Source organism: Pavona decussata, unplaced genomic scaffold, assembly GCF_977016875.1.
Source record: "Pavona decussata unplaced genomic scaffold, jaPavDecu1.1 SCAFFOLD_8, whole genome shotgun sequence".
NCBI lineage: Eukaryota > Metazoa > Cnidaria > Anthozoa > Scleractinia > Agariciidae > Pavona > Pavona decussata.
The window spans coordinates 268567-288805 of NW_028145431.1; the positions used below are offsets into that span (position 1 = coordinate 268567).

Genomic DNA, 20239 nt, shown 5'->3' on the forward strand with positions numbered 1-20239 from the left:
TGTATTTCAAACCCCAAACGTATATAATCAGGTGATCACCCTGACAGACGAGCGATATGATCGGTTTTTAAGAGTGACTATCCCTAAGGACCTCATTTTCAATTTTTACCTAAAAAATAGATTTCGAAAAAAACTCTCATCAACTTTTCTTGGAAAGGAGGTAACAAATATGAAATACGAATGGAGAAATTTAATTTTTATTTTTAATACGGGAAGAAACTGTTGAACACATAACCAGAATTTTAAAATTTGGAAGGAAACTATTTAACCCATTCCTAGAATATTTGGATATGGATAGAAACTGTTGATTCTATTCCTAGAATTTCAAAGTATTTACAGATGCTGTTGATACTACTGCAAAATTTTAAATGAAAAAAAATTATAAACACACGCAAATTAATGTGTAGTAAAATATCGCTAGAACGTGCTTAACGCCTGTGGGCTCATATTGCGGCCCCCAGACTTCGTTCGGCGTAAAAATCCCTGGAACAAGAATTATCCATTATCCTGAATGATTTTGAATGCTTTTGAGACGTTTCTATTCTATTTTTTTTTTTTCGACAAAACGTAATCTGCATTTCAAGTTTTGATTACGAAAAGACTCACAAACAGCAGATCCATGGGTTTTGTTAACTAATTATCCATCAACAAATTGAAATTGCTGATTGCTTGAGCTCCTTTTGGTGGTGTTTTGACAAGATAGGCCAAAACAGCTTTAAACAGGTAGATCATTTTGTTTATTTGTTTTACTTCTGTTTTTGTTTCTATTTTTCTTTTCCATCATCATTATTTTTATCCAGACGTTTCTCTGTGTAGTGCGGTGGAGTATTTTTACTCGCCTGTTGTATTGTGACTCATCCCACGGGCTCCCCCAAATAAAGCCTAACTCGAAAACAGACCCGAAATACTATACTTTAAAATGTGTAATAGGGCATACCATGCATAGACGACGTAAATATCATACCATTGTCTAAGCTCCGCAGTGGGGTAATCAGACGTTCGATATTTTTTTTTTTTTTTTTATGTGTACGTTCCTTGTTAAGAAATCATTGGCTTCAAGCAATATTCAGTGATATAAATGTAGGGATTTTGTTTGGAAAGTGAAAACAGTAAAGGAATGTAGTCAACAATCATAACAAGAGGTGGTGAGATTGCCTGATAGTTCTCTTCCACGAATAATCCAATCCGTCACAAGTTGGATACATCGAACTTTTGTTTAAAGTTTTTGTTTCGGAGTTTTTGAGTTGCTTTCCAAAGGTTAGTCTATGCACGACTTTCCATTATTCTACCTGAAGGGCATGCCTTCCCTTCAAGTGTGTATATCTCCGTCTATTTTTTTTTTAACGCAAAGAAAACCCAAATCTATAAAGATTTCGCAAACGTTTTTCCGCTCCTCAGTGCAGCAGATTGAGGCGCCAAATTTTCTGTCTGTCCTTCCCTTAGATTGTGAGCAAATTGCTTTTAAATTAAGCAGTGTCCATTTTACTTTAACCTGTAATGGGGATCCCCTTAATGATAGTTTTCCGTCTTATCTGCACTCACCACGCTTTCGGACGTAGCTCTAGACATCTGGTCCAATCTTGACAGTACCTTAACTTTGCGGTTGATCACCCGATGAATGATTTTTCCACCCATTGAAACTGACTATGGTCCCAAAAGAGGCTTGAAGACGATTTATCTTCAGAGATCTTGTTTTCCACTCACCCATTCGTAAGTCGATATATGAGCTGGATCACACTATAGAGAAAAATGGCGATACGTTATTGTTTTGTTTTGTTTTGTTTTTTTCTCTCTCTTTTCAATTAGGTGTAAAAACCACCCACCACCACCTCTTTATGGCACGTACAATCAAGCAGCCAAATTATCTGATTGCTGTCGGTTTTTAAGAGTACTTTTCCTTATGATCTTAAGTTAATTACGGAAATTTAGAAAACGAGATATAAAGTAAATCTTGACGTATTCTCATAGCCGTTTAGAAGACACATTTGCGTCATTTGATACAGTTTGATCTATTCGGATGCTTTAAATGTTAATCGATTTTGCAGAACGTTTTAGCAAACGAAATTTCACTTCTGCTACCTTTTGTTTTTTTGGACTTTTCTTGCCTCTTCGAACATGAAAGGAATTAGTTTCCCTGTGATACGAATTTTTGAGGGGGCGTTTTTGCCCAAGAAATTTTATACATTCTTTACCACAAAATCCGAATTTCTGAGGCGATTAAGGGCATCCGAGCAGATATTCCCTAAAACGAACTGATGGCTGTCCCTGTAGTGATCTGGAGGAGAAATATTAGCTCGAACTCTGCAGCTTCAGACCACATCAATTGGGAGATTAAGCAGATAAGACGACGACGGCAACGAGAACGTCATGAAACAGTAGTATTTAATTAGCAAAACAATTCCCTGCACGTTTGTTATAAAGTTTAGTAGATTTCTTCGCCGTCCTCGGAAAAACAAGTGCGTGAAATGACTAAATTTAAGGTTTTACGGAGAACATGAACACATGGCGGCAATTTTTTCATTCTCTGCCTCAACTTGAACACCGTTCCTACCAATTCTTTTCCAAGGATAGTTCGGCTATATTTTACAAGTTGAACGAATTGGAATAATCGCGAAAAACTGCATGTAACGCGAACTTAAATTTTCAAGTGACGTTTTCGTTGGCGTTGCCGTCGTGGTTGCTTAAAGTCCCTATTGTCATTGTTAGTGGCAGGTAAAATGTTTACAAATGGCCAGTGAAGAATGTCGATCGTTGCAAGTTGGAGATGGTGGCAAATAATTTTTGCTCTGTTTCCTCTTTGAATGTGCAAAGCTTCCGTGATTTCGGACCACATTATCCACAGTTCAGTGATATCGTCTCATGTCGTACATCATATCATATCGTCCATACTTCAGTGAATGGTCAATGGATTGTGAGTAGCTCAATATCGTGGGGAATCAATACGATTGATATAGGCTTTGTTTAGCTGATTTTCAGTCTAGGTTGAAGGGCGCATAATTGAGCAAGATAGAAATATTATTCTACATTATTCTGAAAATTAGTAAACAAACTTTAGTTAACAAGCATACACATTTCACTTTGCTTCTGTGATTATTGTTTTAGTGAGACGTGACCGGACATTTTGTTTTGTTTTTCTTTGAAGCATCAGAATACGTATTTGTTTGAAAATGTGCCTACAAAACGCGTGATTCCAAAACAAATCTGATGTGGCACACGGTGGTGTTGTGATTAGCGTGTCGGACTTTTGATCTGATGGGTGTTTGGTCTCTTTATTTGCTGTGTTAATTGTTTCCTTAGGCAAGATACTTTGCTCCAAATTGTCTCTTCTCGCCCAGTTGTATAAATGGATACCGGCAACGTACTGTGGTAACCCTACAATGGACTAGCATCCCATTCAAGAGGGTTTGTGGCAATAATACTCCTAGTTTCTTCATTTAACATAAACTGGTTTATAAGAGAGATTTAGAGTTACACTTACGGTAAACGGCAAATGGCAGAAATGACCACGTGATCATGTTTATCCTAAATTTGTGGCTCACTGTTTTCAGTTTCTCAGTAAACTTGAGAAGTTTAACGTGAGCACCACAAGCCAGAATTTTTTTGCACATTCTCATCTAGCCACTCATTTTTTCAAGAAACGTTTCTGAATCCTTCCATTAGCTCCTACCGTAAAGCCGCTTACGCCAGTAATGCGACTTTACCTTTTCCCTTTACTTGTCTTTAGGTATAAAAAAAAAAACATAATAGCTGAACACTTTCTGAGTAGGACAAAGAAAGACAATGAATTTCATACCTTTTAAGTCCATTTTTTTCTGTATCTGCGTTTTTGTTTCGCTTTTTTTAAAATTCTTTTCGATTTCTTTTCTTCTTCTTCTTGTTCTATGCTATTTTAAAATTCTTATATAGATCTATTGAAAAAAAAACTTTGTTATTCCTAAGTAAACGCGTCAACACGTTCACGTGAAAAGCTAAAAAAAAGCCAGGTATATTTATCTGTTTTCCTTGTCCTGTTTTAGAAACATGTGCTATGTTTAACCTAATCGCTTGTGTTTATACTGGAATATTTGACCTTAAGTCAATTTTCTTTGATTGGGCGTCTAGTCTCATCTATGTTGGTGTACTTTGCGGATATTGTCAGGAAAATCTTCAATCTTTAACTTGAACCAGGCGCCGAAATGTTTATGACTAGAAAATAGAAAATCAATCCGCACCAAAGAAAAACGTAATGAAGTAGATTTATTTTTAAAAATTTTCATTCCACATATTTTCATCGACAGATCTGAGAGCGGAGGGGAGGTACTACTAACCAACATTTTGGGGATGAAACTCATAATTGTCAAAGGGACGCGAATAACATCTCTTTAAAAAGATATCAAGTCATCTTAGGAATGCTTCTGTGCTGTACAATATAACGTAATATGATCTGCTGGCTTTCAGCGTCTCTTGATGCCCGCGTCAGCGGGAAAACGGGGGTACTATAAAAAGGAACGTGGTCAAGGAGTCGTCAAAGTTTCAGCTCTGTTGTCGGAAGGTATGGGTTCAAGAATCCGGTTCATGACAGCAGTTCTACTGCTAGCAACTACAGTGCATCTCATTCAAGGTATATATTTGTCTTCGAAAATTTGAGAATTCCAAACGTTGAACGTTTCCAGATAATGAGCTCACTTTTGCTTTTTATATTCTGTTTTCACAGCTTTTCCTTCTTTCATAGAGGGTGAGTGAAGAATTTAATGCAGTGGTATCCAATGTTTACCAATTGAGAATGACTGGGTGTAAGTAACATGCATCTTTCAAAATGTTATTCGGCTGTTTTCATTGTTTTTTTAATATGCTTATATGGGTAGGTTTATTAAACATTACTTTATTCAACTAATGATGTCCCTTAACGACAGCATTTGCAAACATAGACTGGCACAAGTTGGCGGGATTCGATCTAGCGAGGGAAAAAAAAGGACATTTTTGAAGATTTTTTTTGTTCCATTTTTCTGTCGTTATCTACGGATTAAAACTGGAGTTCACTGACCATTTAAATTAAAATTTCTGCAAAGCTGCGTACACAATACATTTGTCTACAATTTTACCTCAGCGCGCGTGCTCGTTGGATGACGTAGAAACGACACTGCGACACGAATTTTGTGGGTAGTATAACTGTATGAATATGCAAAAGTAATTGGCGCAAACGTTCTTGAAGGTCAGTGCCTCCTTTTGCTATTTCGCATGCGTTCCTCGCATCGTGGAACGATCCAAGAAAAAAAAAAGTGTTTATTTTAATTCACAAATTATCGCATAAAAAAATAAATTACAATGTGTTGACAAAAGAAGACGAAAATAACAAAAGTTTACAGGTTGAGAATAACACAGTGTGCCAGGGACTGGGTTACAAAGTTTAAGAAGGCAAAGTTTACAAGAGGTAGTTAATCATTACTAACAATAGACAATACTATCAAACTATAAACATCAAAGGTGAACTTTACTATTAGACCTTATAATGGCACTGGGGAAAAAAATTGTACAGACTGCTGCTGATTGAGTTTCTAGTAAAATGTTTGTGCGCGCATGCCCTGGTCTGTGTCAGATGTTGGGAAAGAGGTATAGTTTGATAGCCAGCTCTATAGACTTTAATTTGATATTGAGGTTAAGATATCTACAGTTTAAACCGGACGCACTACACCGCTTGGACGCGAGGCACCTCTAAACGTATACGGTAACTTTAACGTAACCAAGAATGGCATTAACATTATAGAATTTAAGCACCGTCCTACTTTTTGGCCTGTCCTCCCTGTTTTTCTTTTGTTAAATTAAATACTATCTTATAAGATTTCCAGCAGTTGTTAATTAAACTATCATTAATTCAAAATAAGCATTTACTTAACCGTTCTCCTCATTGCGATTCTTTTTTAGAGGCTCAACTAGAAGACTTGGAACATTTTGGTAGGGAATTAACCTTTGAATTTCAGTAATGAATTAACAAATTAAATTTATTATGGTACAAAAAGGACGCTGTTTATAAAATGCGGAGTTGACCATTATCATTTGATAACAAACAAGCCAGGGTGGAATAACTGTTCCATTTTAATTAAAATCTCTATCAAAAATGACTGAGAAAGCGTTCTAAAACGTACACAAAAGAAAAACGAGCGAATGAAGAAAAGAACTGCAAACAAGTCCTGATAACAGGATTAAACGAAAGGGGCGCAAAATTATTTTCTAATATTTTCTAGAATTTCTTAGCAAAGGTGAATACTGCTTCAAGGCACCGAAAGGAGCATTTTTTAAAATTATCTAATAACCTTTTCTGAAATATGGTATATCGTCGGAGTTTACATAAAAAATAATTTTTATTACTGTGTGGAAATATTTCCAAGGCAGCTTTAACAGTTGAATCAAGCATGTTTTATAATCCATAATTTCTGTGGAGACATATGAAAGTTTGTTTGACATGACATACTGCTATCTAGTGCCAGCGCTTGACAGGACGGAAAAGAAGCAAACGAATTGTTTGAGGTTACCTGACTTCCGTTCTATTTTATTCATATTCTACTTTCTCAGAGGATGAAATTGAAGGGATCGGAGTTGAGACTGTTATTCCAGGACAAGATGGTAAGAAATAAAGAGCCCTTTCAGTTTGTGCATTTCAGTTAAAGAGATGGAATATAGGCAGAACCAATTCAAATAGCTGTGAATTACTCCACGTGCCATGCTTGGGAATGACTTGCAAAATGGCACATTGTATTAAGAATCCAATCCTATCTGATCAGCCAAAATTTGAAAACTGCGAGCCACCCTTGGGCACTAACAAAGCGATCATCTTATTTTCCAAAAAGAAAAAAAAGGATCCTTCGTTGTATTATATTTACGACGAAGAAAGACAATGGCTTCACATTGCATTTTAGGAGTTGAGCATTCTCTCGTCACATTTACATGAACCAGGAAACGCTGCACACATGAGAATAGGCTTTTATGCTAAACCCTATTCAGCCTGGGATACCTATATCCTATCTTGTACTTACTACCTTATCTACACAGGTTTGTGTCCTTCTCTCATCAAAAAGATTTAAAATTCCAAATTTGGGGAAAAAATGGCATTCTAAACTTTGTTACCACAGAAACATCAACTATCGGGAGCAATCAACAATCAGGCCATTTTGTTGCCATATCAGTTTCAGTTTACGGTCTTTTAGTTTATCGGGTAGTCAGTCTCATATAACACTGAAAAAAATAAATAAATAAATAAATAAATATTCAATGTAACTGTGCCCAATAAACCATCTGGTTGACAAGGGTCAAGACCTATTATATACCTGTTTCTAATGACAACTAACTTCTTCCATGTTATACTTTAGAGACGTTAGACGAATTCAGTGGGGGTGGAAGAGGAGGTGGAGGTGCAGGTGGACGTGGAGATCGGCGCGGGGGTGAAGGCGGAAATCGGCGAGGAGGTGAAGGCGGTGATCGGCAGGGAGGTGAACGCAGAAACCGGCGTAGAGATAGACGCGTGGGTAGACGCGGAGGTGGAGGCTCGGGTGAAGGTGGAGATCGGCGAGGAGGTGAAAGTGAAGGCTCGGGTGAAGGCGGAGATCGGCGAGGAGGTGAAGGTGAAGGATCGGGTGAAGGCGGAGATCGGCGAGGAGGTGAAGGTGAAGGCTCGGGTGAAGGCGGAGATCGGCGTGGAGGAGAAGGTGAATGCTCGGGTGAAGGCGGTGATCGGAGAGGAGGTGAAAGTGAAGGCTCGGGTGAAGGCGGAGATCGGCGGGGAGGTGAGGGTGAAGGCTCGGGTGAAGGCGGAAATCGGAGAGAAGGTGAAGGTGAAGGCTCGGGTGAAGGCGGAGATCGGCGGGGAGGTGAAGGTGAAGGCTCGGGTGAAGGCGGTGATCGGCGAGGAGGTGAAGGTGAAGGTTCGGGTGAAGGCGGAGATCGACGAGGAGGCGAGGGCAGACATCGGCGAGGAGGTGAAGGTGAAGGCTCGGGTGAAGGCGGTGATCGGCGCGGAGGTGAAGGTGAAGGCGGAGATCGACGGGGAGGCGAAGGTGGAGATCGGCGAGGAGGTGAAGGTGAAGGCTCGGGTGAAGGCGGTGATCGGCGCGGGGGTGAAGGTGAAGGCGGAGATCGACGAGGAGGTGAAGGAGGAGATCGGCGCGGAGGTGAAAGCGGAGATCGGCGCGGAGGTAGACGCGGGGGTAGACGAGGAGGTGGAGACCGACGTCGACCTAGCATGAGTAAGTGGGCCATTTGTTAGAAATTTACCAGCCATAACATAAGTAAAAAATGAAAGAAAACACATAAACAAACAATAAAATGGGCAAATAGATAAAACGAGCGAATTAATAAGTAATAACGAATGAATGAATGAAGGAAGGAATGAATGAATAAATGAATGAATGAATGAATGAATGAATGAATGAATGAATGAATGAATGAATGAATGAATGCATGAATGAATGAATGAATGAATGAATGAATGAATGAATGAATGAATGAATCAATGAATCAATGAATGAATGAATGAATGAATGAAAGAATGAATGAATGAATGAATGAATGAATGAATGAATGAATGAATGAATGAATGAATGAATGAATGAATGAATGAATGAATGAATGAATGAATGAATGAATGAATGAATGAATGAATGAATGAATGAATGAATGGGCGAATAAAAGAATGGTTGGAAGGATAGATATATTTAACCATTCAAAGTGTTTCCCTAATGTGAGACCCGCTATTATTTTAGACGCACGGTTGTTCTTGTTTTAGCTTTGTTAAGTCTGAGAATTTCATAGACGCTTCAATGGAAACAGGCAAGTTTCTCCCGTCTTTATACAAATGTCTACACAAATTCCTGAATTTGTGAAACTGCATCCTCGCTGTTATATAAGATAAGGATCTCAAACCACTTTCCAGCAGTGTAAAAGGTTTTCCTTAAATATAATGGTCTACGTAATAAAAATGAAATTACCTTGATAAATGTCTTTGGGATGTATGGAACTGTTATATTCAGTTGTTTACATTCAAATACTTGGCCTCGTAGGGGTCAAATGGTAGTGATGGTCTTTCTGTTCCGTTTTTTATCTTGCTTTTTTTTTATACGGCTAAGGCTGTGGTAAAACACCATTTAAGCATCATCTAATTATGGATGGTGAAAATGCGCATCCACACGATTGGCCGTGGCAGGTTGCTCTGTATCTCTTCGGCAAATTCCACTGTGGAGGATCACTGATAGAGAAAGACTGGGTCCTCACTGCGGCGCACTGTGTGTTTCCTTACCCAAGACCAAATGCTTACACTGTCGATGTAGGTAAGTATTGTCCCGTTATAATTTTTCAATATATCAGTTTCGACTCGAAGGATACGCGCAAGTCGCCCTTGCTTAAACTTTGTGGCAGGGTAGAACAACACTATGGTTAACTCACAAATCCAAATTATATAACCCAGTGACAATTTTTTTTAAACGGCCGTCCGTGTGGCAAGGAAGAAAAAAAAAATTAAATATTCAAATTCCGAGCAAGACTTTCAGCACAGGTTTATATGTTTCTTACAAGTAAAAAAAACTATAACTGCGATGAATAGGGTTGCTCCGATTCCATCACCTTTTTGGCCGCCATCCTCTAATAAACAAGTGTTCTTTGGCTTTATAAAATTACAAAGAGTACTTTCACAGAATATATCGTCCCGTCTCTTAACTCACGCGATAGTTGACTTCATTTCCAAACCCGATGATCCATTTTACAGGCGTACACAACCTGAATGGAGCAACATCTGTTCGGAAGGCCTACAATTTGAGCAGGATCATCATACATGAGATGTTTGACCCAGCCGCCAAGAGGGCGGACAATGATATCGCTCTTCTGCAACTTGACGGGTCCATTACCCCAAGTCATAAGGTGAATATCGTGTGTTTGCCAGAAAAAGGAAGCAGGGTGCCGGTGGGAAAACAATGCTGGGGCACAGGTAACTAAAATGTATGCTTCCTTTCTTCTCTACCTCGTCACTGTTCGTTTTCTAAAGTAAGTTAGCACAAGAACCTTGATTGAACTTTCATCTACCTAGTTAATCTTTCCACAAGAAACTTTGATTTAGGTTGACTCGTTGAATTACGTTCTGTCCATGTGTATACTAATCCGCTTCTTCAGTGACAGATCACAGATTCCTACATAATGAGACAAGAGTGTTACAGTAAAGTAAGTGTCGTGCTTGAGGATGTCACATAAGCTCTTACAACATTTTGACGTCTTGTATAATAGAGACGTCCAATGAAAAGTGGAATCTATGTTTTATACAATGACGCAGACATTTCTTCAAACTAGCGTGGGCAAGTTTACTGATTTTATACTTTTCTCTCAGCTACCAAACGTTTTTCTTAAAGTTTTCTTTACCTTCATCCAGAAATTTCTGATTTAGAACAAAAACCTCGACGAGTCGTTTCATAGCGATTCGTGATCAATCCCCGCCTGTTTTCTCCAGGCGAAAACATCTTTCTTTAATCGCTTCAAAACAAATATTTTAGCTTAATTAGGGAATTAAAGTGATTTTCAACAGTTATTTTCAGGATTTTCTAAAACATTTTTTTTTTCGTTCGCAACGAAAAAAAGCAGTTTGCTAAACTTTCTTCGTCGCAGACTTTGGACCTTCATCACGTGCACACACTCAGGTCATTCAGGCACCTGTCCTTCAGTAGACTGTGGAGAAGGGCGTTTGTTATTGAATAAATATGCACATATAAGTTAGGGACCTCCTTATTTGGAACGTTACGTTACACGGTATATGTAACAGTGTCGTAAGCTGATTGGCTTATACAGGACCAGCACTTGAATTTCTAACGTTACAAAGTGTTGTTACAATAACAGAATGGTATAAATTTATTAATAAAATTATATAAGTTTCTTTGCATAATTCTTGCAGGTTGGGGGAAAACTGTTAGAGGAGGACCTGTAGCTAATATTCTCCAGCAAGCCATGCTGCCTATCGCTGACCACCATGACTGTAGTCTAACCAATAGTGGACTTTCCCCTCCCGTTGAGGAAGAGACCATGGTGTGTGCTGGAGGTGAAGGGGAAGGTGGATGCCAGGTATATGTATCACAAAAAAGGAATCCAATTAAAATCTACACATCACTGTTCCGACGTAGTCAATGCACTTTGAACTTAGAAAGCCATTGAAACGAACCTAGCATTATATGTAATACTCTCCAAAAAATGTTCAATTGCGCACAACGCAACACACAAAAACAATACATTTTACAGTACAACGTTACAACTACTATACAACAGGCTGGTACAATGTTACGCTATTTTGCACACACCCCATTTCCACCCTTCTTACCTAGTCTTTTATTTTTGTTTATCTGTTGTGTTTGATTTGGAAATATTATTGTATGTTTCTTCTTCCTTTACCTCGAAATTGTAAAGTTTGCGTGTATGTGCCACTCTTAAAACAAAGAAAGGCATCGCCATGTTTATAAGGTAATTAACACAGTCATCAATTCTTATTTTCATTATTACTATTGTTGTTGTTGCTGTTACTTTTTATTAACTACTTTGGGTGTTTTTCACTCAATCAGGTAGGCAGTGGTGGACCATTAGTCTGCAGGGAGTCTGGGAGTTATGTGTTGCGAGGTATTGTGAGCTGGGGAGATCCACTTTGCAGGACTGATTTTTACTCAGTCTTCGCTCGTGTCAGCAACTTCATTGGATGGATCAACAGCAACAAGGCAATGACAGGTTTGTTCTCTTTCTTTCCCTCTGTTTCTTCGTCTTTATGTCTCTGTCTGTCTGTCCTTCTTTCACTTTATCTGCCTCTTTGTCCTTTTAATGTTTTACCAGCTAAATCATTTAAATCTCCTTGGTTGAAAAATATTAGATGAATACTTATTAGGGTTTTCCATCCGCACATTCATCCACAGTCCACGAAAGCATTACTCAAAGCTGTCAATCAATGCTACTTCAAACTTGACGATGGACTTGTTACTGCTATTGTCGTTCTTGACTTAACCAAGTCTTTTGATACATTGTTCACGTATATTTGGTTAGAAAAACTGCAGTATTCTTGGTATCGATGTAAATTCCCCTTGCATAGTTAAAATCACACCTCATTGATCGACAACAGAATTGCGAAGTGGGTATATAACAAGGTAATGACATTTTATCAGTATAGCAGGTCCAATCCCAAGGTCTTTAGCACATCATCTTCAGACCCTCTGCAGTTTGGGTCGTTATGCCTCATGAAGAATTTACTTCTACCATTTTTGTCTGGATTGTTCGTTTGTTTGTTTGTTTGTTTGTTTTTTAACTTTTCTTTAACTCCTTAGGCTGTGGAAGAAAACCAGCTCTGCACCCTCTGGTTGTCAATGGTGAGAATGCGTCTCCACACGCTTGGCCTTGGCAGATTGCTCTCTACCTCTTCGGCAGATTCAGCTGTGGAGGATCACTGATAGCAAAAGACTGGGTCCTCACTGCAGCGCATTGTGTGTTTGATTACCCAGGCCCAGCTTCTTACACTGTCGTTGTGGGTAAGTACTGACTCTCCCGGGCTATTACTAGATTTTGCTTCAAATCTCGAAACACATACCAGTGCCCGTACGAAGTATTCAGTAAGCAGCCTTCTCTGTGGAGAAGCGACCCTTCTATTAATGCCCCTATTTTGCAAATTTCATTTTGAGTTTGATTCCGGAATTCCTTGGCCACCAGATTATTACCAGAAAGTAATCAAAGCAGTCTAGTGCTTTGGAAAAAGATAGGGAAAAGATGGAAGTTGCTGCAGGAATGTTAACTTTTGTTTATTAACAGCAGGAATTACCACGTTCAACTTCTTTTTTGAAGCTTACTACATTTCCCACATTAATTATCCATTACACAGGCGCGCATGACCGAAGAACACCAACATCTGTTCAGAGGAGGTACAGAGTGAGAAGAGTCATCATATTCGAGCGGTATAACCCAGCAGGATTTGTCAACGATGTTGCCCTTCTGCAACTTGACGGGTCCATTGTGGCAAGTGATAAGGTCAATGTCGTTTGCTTGCCACGACAAGGGAGCAGGGTTCCAGTGGCAAAACAATGCTACATCACAGGTAAAACACGCGAAGTATAACTGCTAAATGGTTTATCTTTTCATGTTTACTGCAATAGCACTGAGCGTGATCACAGACATTTGTTATCAGAACCTTCCCAATTACCTACCAAAACGTTTTACACGCAATGGCAAACTTCATAATTTCATACATCAACTTAGTGGGAATCAACAAAAGATTTTCTAAAACCAACCTTGTTATTTATCCTCCATCAGGAAATATCTGATCCAAACAATAAAGCGCGAGCAGTCATTCCCTGCAGGCGATTCATGTGTGTTTTCGTCTAGATGTTCATACAGCCTACATGTAGTCACAGGAATCCACTCTTAGAAGGTTCATGCTATATATGAAAGACCTTTCTCAACCTGATAGACTTGTTGACAATCAGCTCTTGAATCCTAACAATTTACCAAGGTTCTAACATAACAGAGAGTTGGTATAGTAAGAGAAGAGAAATAAATTTATCATGCGCATGTCAAACGGTTTGGATAATTCATTCAGGTTGGGGACGAACAGGGATAGGAATGCCTGCTGCTAACATTCTCCAGCAAGCCATTATGCCTATCGCTGACCACAATATCTGCGATCGAACCACTGGTCTTCCCGTAATTGAAAAGGTCATGGTGTGTGCTGGAGGTCAAGGCATATCAAGTGGATGCAAGGTACACGTTAAAGGGGCTTTGTCACGGGATTTGGCTGTAGTTTGGTGCAAACTGCGCAAATATTTAACTAAGAACCTCTTCTCTAACACGAAATTACTCTTAGAGCACCAGGAGAAAACTAAGTGATTTCACTGAGGAAGAATATACAAATAAGTTGTTTTAGTGATTTCTCCAATAGTACACAGGAAGAACTTGAAAAATTTCACCAATTTTTTCAAGTCTTACCCATTTGCATCCCGACAGTGCGCAGCCAAATATAATTTATACTAGTTTCTGTGCACTAGAACCATCATTTGAACGATCCACCGATACAAATATATTTTTTTGGCATTCAAAGGGACACTAAAAATAGGTGACACTGTCCCTTTAATAAATCAATGAAGTACAGTTCAGATCTACGCATCACTGTCCAGGCGTTATTGAAATGCACGTCGCAATTAAAACAAATTCATTCATGCAAACCGAAAGTGAATAACACATCAGTATTTTTTTTTTCTGTTTACTCTCATAAATCGAATCAGGGAGACAGTGGTGGACCATTAGTCTGCGAGGAGTCTGGCAGGTATGTGTTGCGAGGTATCGTCAGCTGGGGAGATGGACGTTGTAGGCCTAATTATGTTACAGTGTTCGCTCGTGTCAGCAGCTTCACTCGATGGATTAACCAGAAAATGGCAATGTTTTGAGGTATGCTATCCGTATCTGTGTCTCTCTCTGTCTCTCTGCCTGTCTCTTTCTGTCATCTGACTGTCTATCTATAAGTCTCTCTTTCTGAGATGCCAAATCATGGCATTCTCTTCCTCTTAAATTAAACGCAGAGCAGTCCAAAGAATCCTTGAAAAAATCTTTACGTTCCGTCGGTCCTCAGAGTTCTTACTAACATTCCACTTTCATTATATAACACATTTGTATCGTTTAATGTCTCTTTCTATATCTCTACCTTGGTCATTGGTCACAATTTTCTAGTAGTTTGAAAACTACAAGAGTAACGTTTTCATTATACTGATACCAGGCTTCATTTAAAGGCTTATCTGCCACATGTAAGACAGGTAAATGATTACAGGATTTCGCCACTACCTTTTTTTTTACCTAAGAAACCACTACCTTTTTTTCTAGTTAGAAGAACTAAAAGAATCTGCCTGTTGTTCGTCGGCATTGTGGATGGGAAATTGGCGCAGGGGGAAATACAAAACTGAAAGTGTTCAACTGTTAACGCGTTATATTTTCACTATGCTCTTACACATTGGACAATCGCTGAACCCTCCGTAGTTATTTAGTCTATATTTAGTTGCCCAGTCGAAATTTTCGCGGGGAATCACCATTAGAATTTAACCAACCTATCTGGGTGTCTCGAAAACTCAGACCTCAGACCCTAGAAAACTCAGACCCCCCGGATGTCTCGAAAACTCAGACCCCCCTGGGTGTCTCGAAAACTCAGACTCTAGAAAACTCAGACCCCATGGATGTCTCGAAAACTGAGACACAAGAAAACTCAGACTCTCTGGGTGTCTTGAAAACGCAGACCCAAAAATAGAACAAGTTTACACTGCGTGATTCTGCAAGCCGACTTGTTTACTGTTCGTAAACTCTGCCGAGAAAAGAAATACAGCTCGCAGTGGTAGATATCTGCACTGATCAAGAAAATAATACTAGGGTCTGAGGTGAAATTGAAAAAAACAAAAACAAAAACAAAAACAACAAAAAAAAAAACCGGAACAAAGTATTAATCTTCTCCAACTAAGCAAATAAGCAAATGCAAGTAAATGTTGGAAGTTATAGTACAGCTAAGATTGGAAAACCCTCCCTTTTTTTTTTCGTCAAGTGTTAGTATGATGATCATGGTGATGATGGTTTTGCTGATTTTGTTGTTGTTATTGCTGCTGATGACGACAACGTTGATGATGCAAATATAAATGGTGATGATGATGATGATGATGATGATGATGATGACGACGGTGGTGGTGATGGTGACGACGGCGAAATTGAAATGATGGTGGAAATAATGACATCGCCATTCTCACCTTCACTGTCGTTAAAACTACCAGTCGTTTCTATACGCATCATATCTTTCTTCGTTTTACTCGGCTTAAGAACGAAAAAAGTTCCCATCTTCTTCTGCAAGATATAAACCACAGATAATGCCTAGTATGTAACACGGTTTTATTTTTATTATTTTCGTAGGTTGACCATGAACTCAAACTTGGGAAAATACCTCTGACAGAGATAAATTGTAGAGAAAGTGGCTATAAACTGAGCGTTGGGAAGTAAGAGAGAACCTATTGCAAAAATGGGAATAAAATGAGCATTTACAATGCAATCGCTTTGTCTGTCTACATTCTTACAGCGATAATTTCACCAAAAATTGCGATAAGCGACGTACATATTTTTTTTTTTTTTTTTAACGGCTCCCATGTTGCTAACAGATCCTCTAATCGGTGTAACTATGCCACTCTGAAAATGTTTAAAACTGCACGAAATGCAGTGTTTTATATGGAAACACTCTGAAATACAATGTCAAATAACTTGAGTAAAATTTAAAGTATGAAGCTAGAACTTGGAAATCAAATCTGAAGAAAGTTTATTTATAAAAGATCGTCTTGAAATCTGAGGGATAGATTTAACTGAACAAGAAAAAAACATGGAATATCTTTTGTTGTTGTTGTTGTTGTTGTTGTTTCCCACATATTTGTCTACCGGCTAACGTCCTTGGGAAATCGAAAATGTGATAAATCCCCTTACGAACTCGACTACATCCCTAGTTATTATTTTTTTTCAAATAGCACGGTTTACGGAAAATGTGTCATAAACTTCCGTTCTTGTCGTCTATGGAGATACTACACTCCATTCCGTGCCGTTACATGATTTCGAAAACAACGATTTTATTTATTTATTTTTTTTTATCCCCCTAAAAGCCTTTTCTTTGAAGAATTTTTATTATCGTGTTTCTTATAAATATCCTGAATATATTTCTGTAGGAGCCCCACACCGCGATTAAACGTCAGCCTAAGATTAATCTCGCCTATTTAACCGTTAAGCACCAGAACACTTGTTTCGCTTTTCTTTTCTTTTTTTTTTTTTTGATTTCACTTATTTCGTTCATCACGAGTCTCGGATATCTAAAGAGGAAAGCGAAATTTTAAAACTAAGCGATACTTAAATTAAGTCGATATTTGATTGGAATTTTTCCTCGTCACCAGTCCAGAACGGAGGAGTAAGTGCATGAGAAACATGCGCATGCTAATCCGGTCAGTCAAGTTTAAAGAAGTAGTGTTTCCAGGAGCGAAACGGAGGGAGGGTATTAACAGCGTTAGGGCCGAGCACGTAACTCCTTCGCTACTAACTGGTGACGAGAAAGAATTCCGATCAAATATTTACTTAGTAAGTCTCGTTTAATTAAAACAAAAATTATACCTCATATTAATATTGACTTGTATTGCGCAAATATCAATCCAAGAAATTTTCATCTGCGCATTACCTTGACTCAACAAAATCGTAAAAAAACCTAGTACATATTTCAATTGACAAATCGTCTTATTTACAAATCTTTCCTAATAATTAGTAAAAATAGTATACAAATCCTTCATAATAAATTAGCTGGGAAACGCCATCTGAAATAAATGAGTTTTAAGAGCCTTCTTAAAAGCATTAACTGAAGTGTCCCTGTGTCTTTCAGAGATACAAGTTCAGAAATATAAGTCGGAGCGAGTTTATGAATGGCCTTAAAAGTTAACAATAAAATTTTAAAAACAATTCGATATACTACGGGTAACCAGTGTAGGGCTCTCAGCAATGGTGTCAGTGATATGACAAAATTTACTTTCTTCAAATACAAGACGTGCAGTAGAGTTCTGGATTCTTCGCAGTTTTTGAATCGTCACCAGTTATATTTACATGTTTGGATGCTTTAGTGTCCTTTTTATTTTATTTACTTATCTATCTATCTATCTATCTATCTATCTATCTATCTATCTATCTATCTATCTATCTATCTATCTATCTATCTATCTATCTATCTATCTATCTATCTATCTATTTATTTATTTATTTATTTAGACACAAAAAGTCTTTTTTGTCAAGTACCCCTTCCTTTCAACGCTTGAACCCAAATTCAGTAGTCAGTTCATCAACGCCTGAATTTTCCCACGGTAGGGCCTCAGTTAAAACGAGCCAAACATAAACACTAATTAGGTAGTGTAGTGTCGTATGAAAAGCAACGTATACGTTGTACGCGAAATTTTTACTTTGAAGAGATTCACTCCAAAGCCAGAAAAAGTGTTCCCTCAACACCAAATTGTTTAGATTGCCTTGCATTCCGCACAATTGCTTCGTAGTAAAAGCCGAGCCGGCTCACGTTTTACAACAGTAGTTACTTTTAATGCTCCAATAATTTTTCAAATGACTGTTCTTCGACTCATACGGACCTAACCAAAACACAAAATACACGAGCTTTGTGTCACTTTCATGAAATTATCGGGCCACAACAAGAAACAAAGACGAACACCATTTTATTCATAGAGTGGTTGTGCTCAAGTCACCTAATAAGACACAGAGTACAAGCAGTGACCGTCTAAACCTAATAAAAACCCTGCGATCGAGGTCGCTATTTCACCATCACCACAACTAGGGACTGGTATTCGCAAGAGACGCATTTTTAAGCATACGCACAGTTCTTTTGTTGGTAGAGGGGAAAAAAACCCGAAGACACAAGAACTAGCGTTTCACATTCACATTGCCGCAATTTACCACAATTATCATCAGACTTGTTCCAATCTGACTTCTAGCAAGAACTAAGTCGGTAGAACAATGGATAATCAAACCCGGAGGTCGTGGGTTCGATTCCCGGATAGGTTTGACTTTTTTTCTTTGCCTCTGGCGGTTTCCCATTTCATTACTAGGACTTACGCTCAGTAGGAATTTCACGGGTTCACTTAGCACTTTAACATACCTACTACAGAGTTAATTCATCAATACCAAGAAACCTGAAACTATTTGTTGTACTAACCGATCGACGACGGCTTCATGCATATTAATATATTCGGTTGAATTTGACACAACCAACTTTTGCCAATAACGACGCTTCACCCAGCAAAACTTGGAGCTGGGGAAAAAAAGCCTCAAAAATTAGCGCGAAATATGATGTAACTGTTGAAGGATGTTTTTGTTTTTGGAAGTGCGAGGAGTGGAGTTTTTTTTATAAGCTAAAGTAAAGCATAAAATTTCAGTTATCTTCAATAAAAACAAAGAGGTTTGCGTTAAAGTAAAAATTGACGGCACAAAAGACGTTTTCATACAGGTGCTTACATTCCGCTGAATAAATATTGGATGGAATGTCAAAACAAGGCAAAGTGTTGCCATCTGAAAGCAACAGGCCTACAGCTGTTAATTTACGTCGGATGATGCTAGTTACGGTCATACAGGCCTGTTGATAAGATTTAATTTATCAGTTGTCAGTTAATCTACATTAAACAAATATCGACTGTCAGCAACGTTTTATAAACGTGTCTAAGATCTCACTTTCGTTGACAAGACACATATTCCTTTTGTTTAATGCCTTCTTCTTTTTTTTCTTTTTTTTTTGTTTGTTTGTTTGTTTGTTTGTTTTTGTTGTTGTTGTTTTTTTCAAACTTTAAATATAGTGCTGCATAAACCAAACTGAATTCACAGTGTAGCGGGAAGTTATAATCCTGGCCCCGGTTGTTCAAAGAGAGAACATGAGGGAAGAAAGTTATCAGGTAACTGTTAAAATTCACTTCAAGTAATACATTTTAAACGCTACTGAGACTGTGAGTTGCCTATATAATAACTAAAGTTATCCAATCTTTCAACAACCCGGGCCTAGTTTAGAAGCAGAGTTCACATGTACAGCGACGATAGGTGTTGGAAAACTCACACTTTAACTAACATTAAATCCAATTAATTGGATCTCACGAAGAATCCAATGGATTCGCTCTGACGAAGGGCTAAAGCTTGAAACGTCAGGACTCGAAGCTCTTAGCTTTACTTGGCAATTATCAGTATAAGCCAAACATTCGTGGGGGGGGGGGGGGGGGGAATAATTCTTCTACAGTACCGGAAATCTGCGTTCGGATGTTAACACGATGGGAATGAAGGCGAGAAGGACCACGAGATAAATTGATCTTGCCTAAAAATCTCGGTGTTATTAGATATGACAGCATTTCATTGGCTCAAGTTCTATGATTGACAAAGCTCCTTGCCCCATGCAACGGCACACCTAAAATTTTAAAGATCACGGACATGATTATTGAGGCAAATAACTGCAGAACATCTTGTAACCACCCGATGTTCCAGCGAGTAAAATGGTCAGGCGGGGAATTCAGGTTTAAAATCTTGGCTCAATTTGAACTTCAGGTCTCTGTCTGGGTACAGCTTTCCTTTATCAAAAAAAAGTTATAGGCTTTGAAACGATATGTGGGTTTGATTACTTTGCTCCGAAACTGTAAGCTTACGGGTTTTTAAGAGCAAATCAGCAAAGATTTCACAGTTTCGTGTTATT

The 20239-nt window shown here is 38.4% G+C and overlaps 1 protein-coding gene and 1 long non-coding RNA gene across 2 annotated transcripts; both read left to right on the forward strand.

Annotated features, from left to right (window-relative positions):
- The first annotated feature begins 4370 nt into the window (after positions 1 to 4370).
- Positions 4371 to 4840, forward strand: LOC146488709 (uncharacterized). Its single transcript, XR_014865291.1, has 2 exons — positions 4371 to 4600; positions 4694 to 4840. It is a non-coding gene; the product is annotated as an uncharacterized LOC146488709 (long non-coding RNA).
- On the forward strand, positions 4837 to 16042 carry LOC146488710 (serine protease 53-like). Its single transcript, XM_085112037.1, has 15 exons — positions 4837 to 4840; positions 5818 to 5931; positions 6550 to 6600; positions 7344 to 7679; positions 7824 to 7991; positions 8046 to 8216; positions 9096 to 9296; positions 9731 to 9949; positions 10901 to 11067; positions 11559 to 11718; positions 12306 to 12506; positions 12854 to 13066; positions 13568 to 13728; positions 14250 to 14412; positions 15907 to 16042. The coding sequence occupies exons 1-14, from the start codon at positions 4837 to 4839 to the stop codon at positions 14409 to 14411; spliced, it is 2328 nt and encodes a 775-aa protein (XP_084968163.1). The 3' UTR covers position 14412; positions 15907 to 16042.
- Positions 16043 to 20239: the final 4197 nt, after the last annotated feature.

What these genes read in the sequence shown, in the direction of transcription:
- LOC146488710 (XM_085112037.1), top strand. An exon ending in TGTTATTCCAGGACAAGATG is followed by an intron (nt 6,601 to 7,343) that starts GTAAGAAATAAA and finishes GTTATACTTTAG; the next exon opens with AGACGTTAGACGAATTCAGT. An exon ending in CCGACGTCGACCTAGCATGA is followed by an intron (nt 8,217 to 9,095) that starts GTAAGTGGGCCA and finishes TATACGGCTAAG; the next exon opens with GCTGTGGTAAAACACCATTT.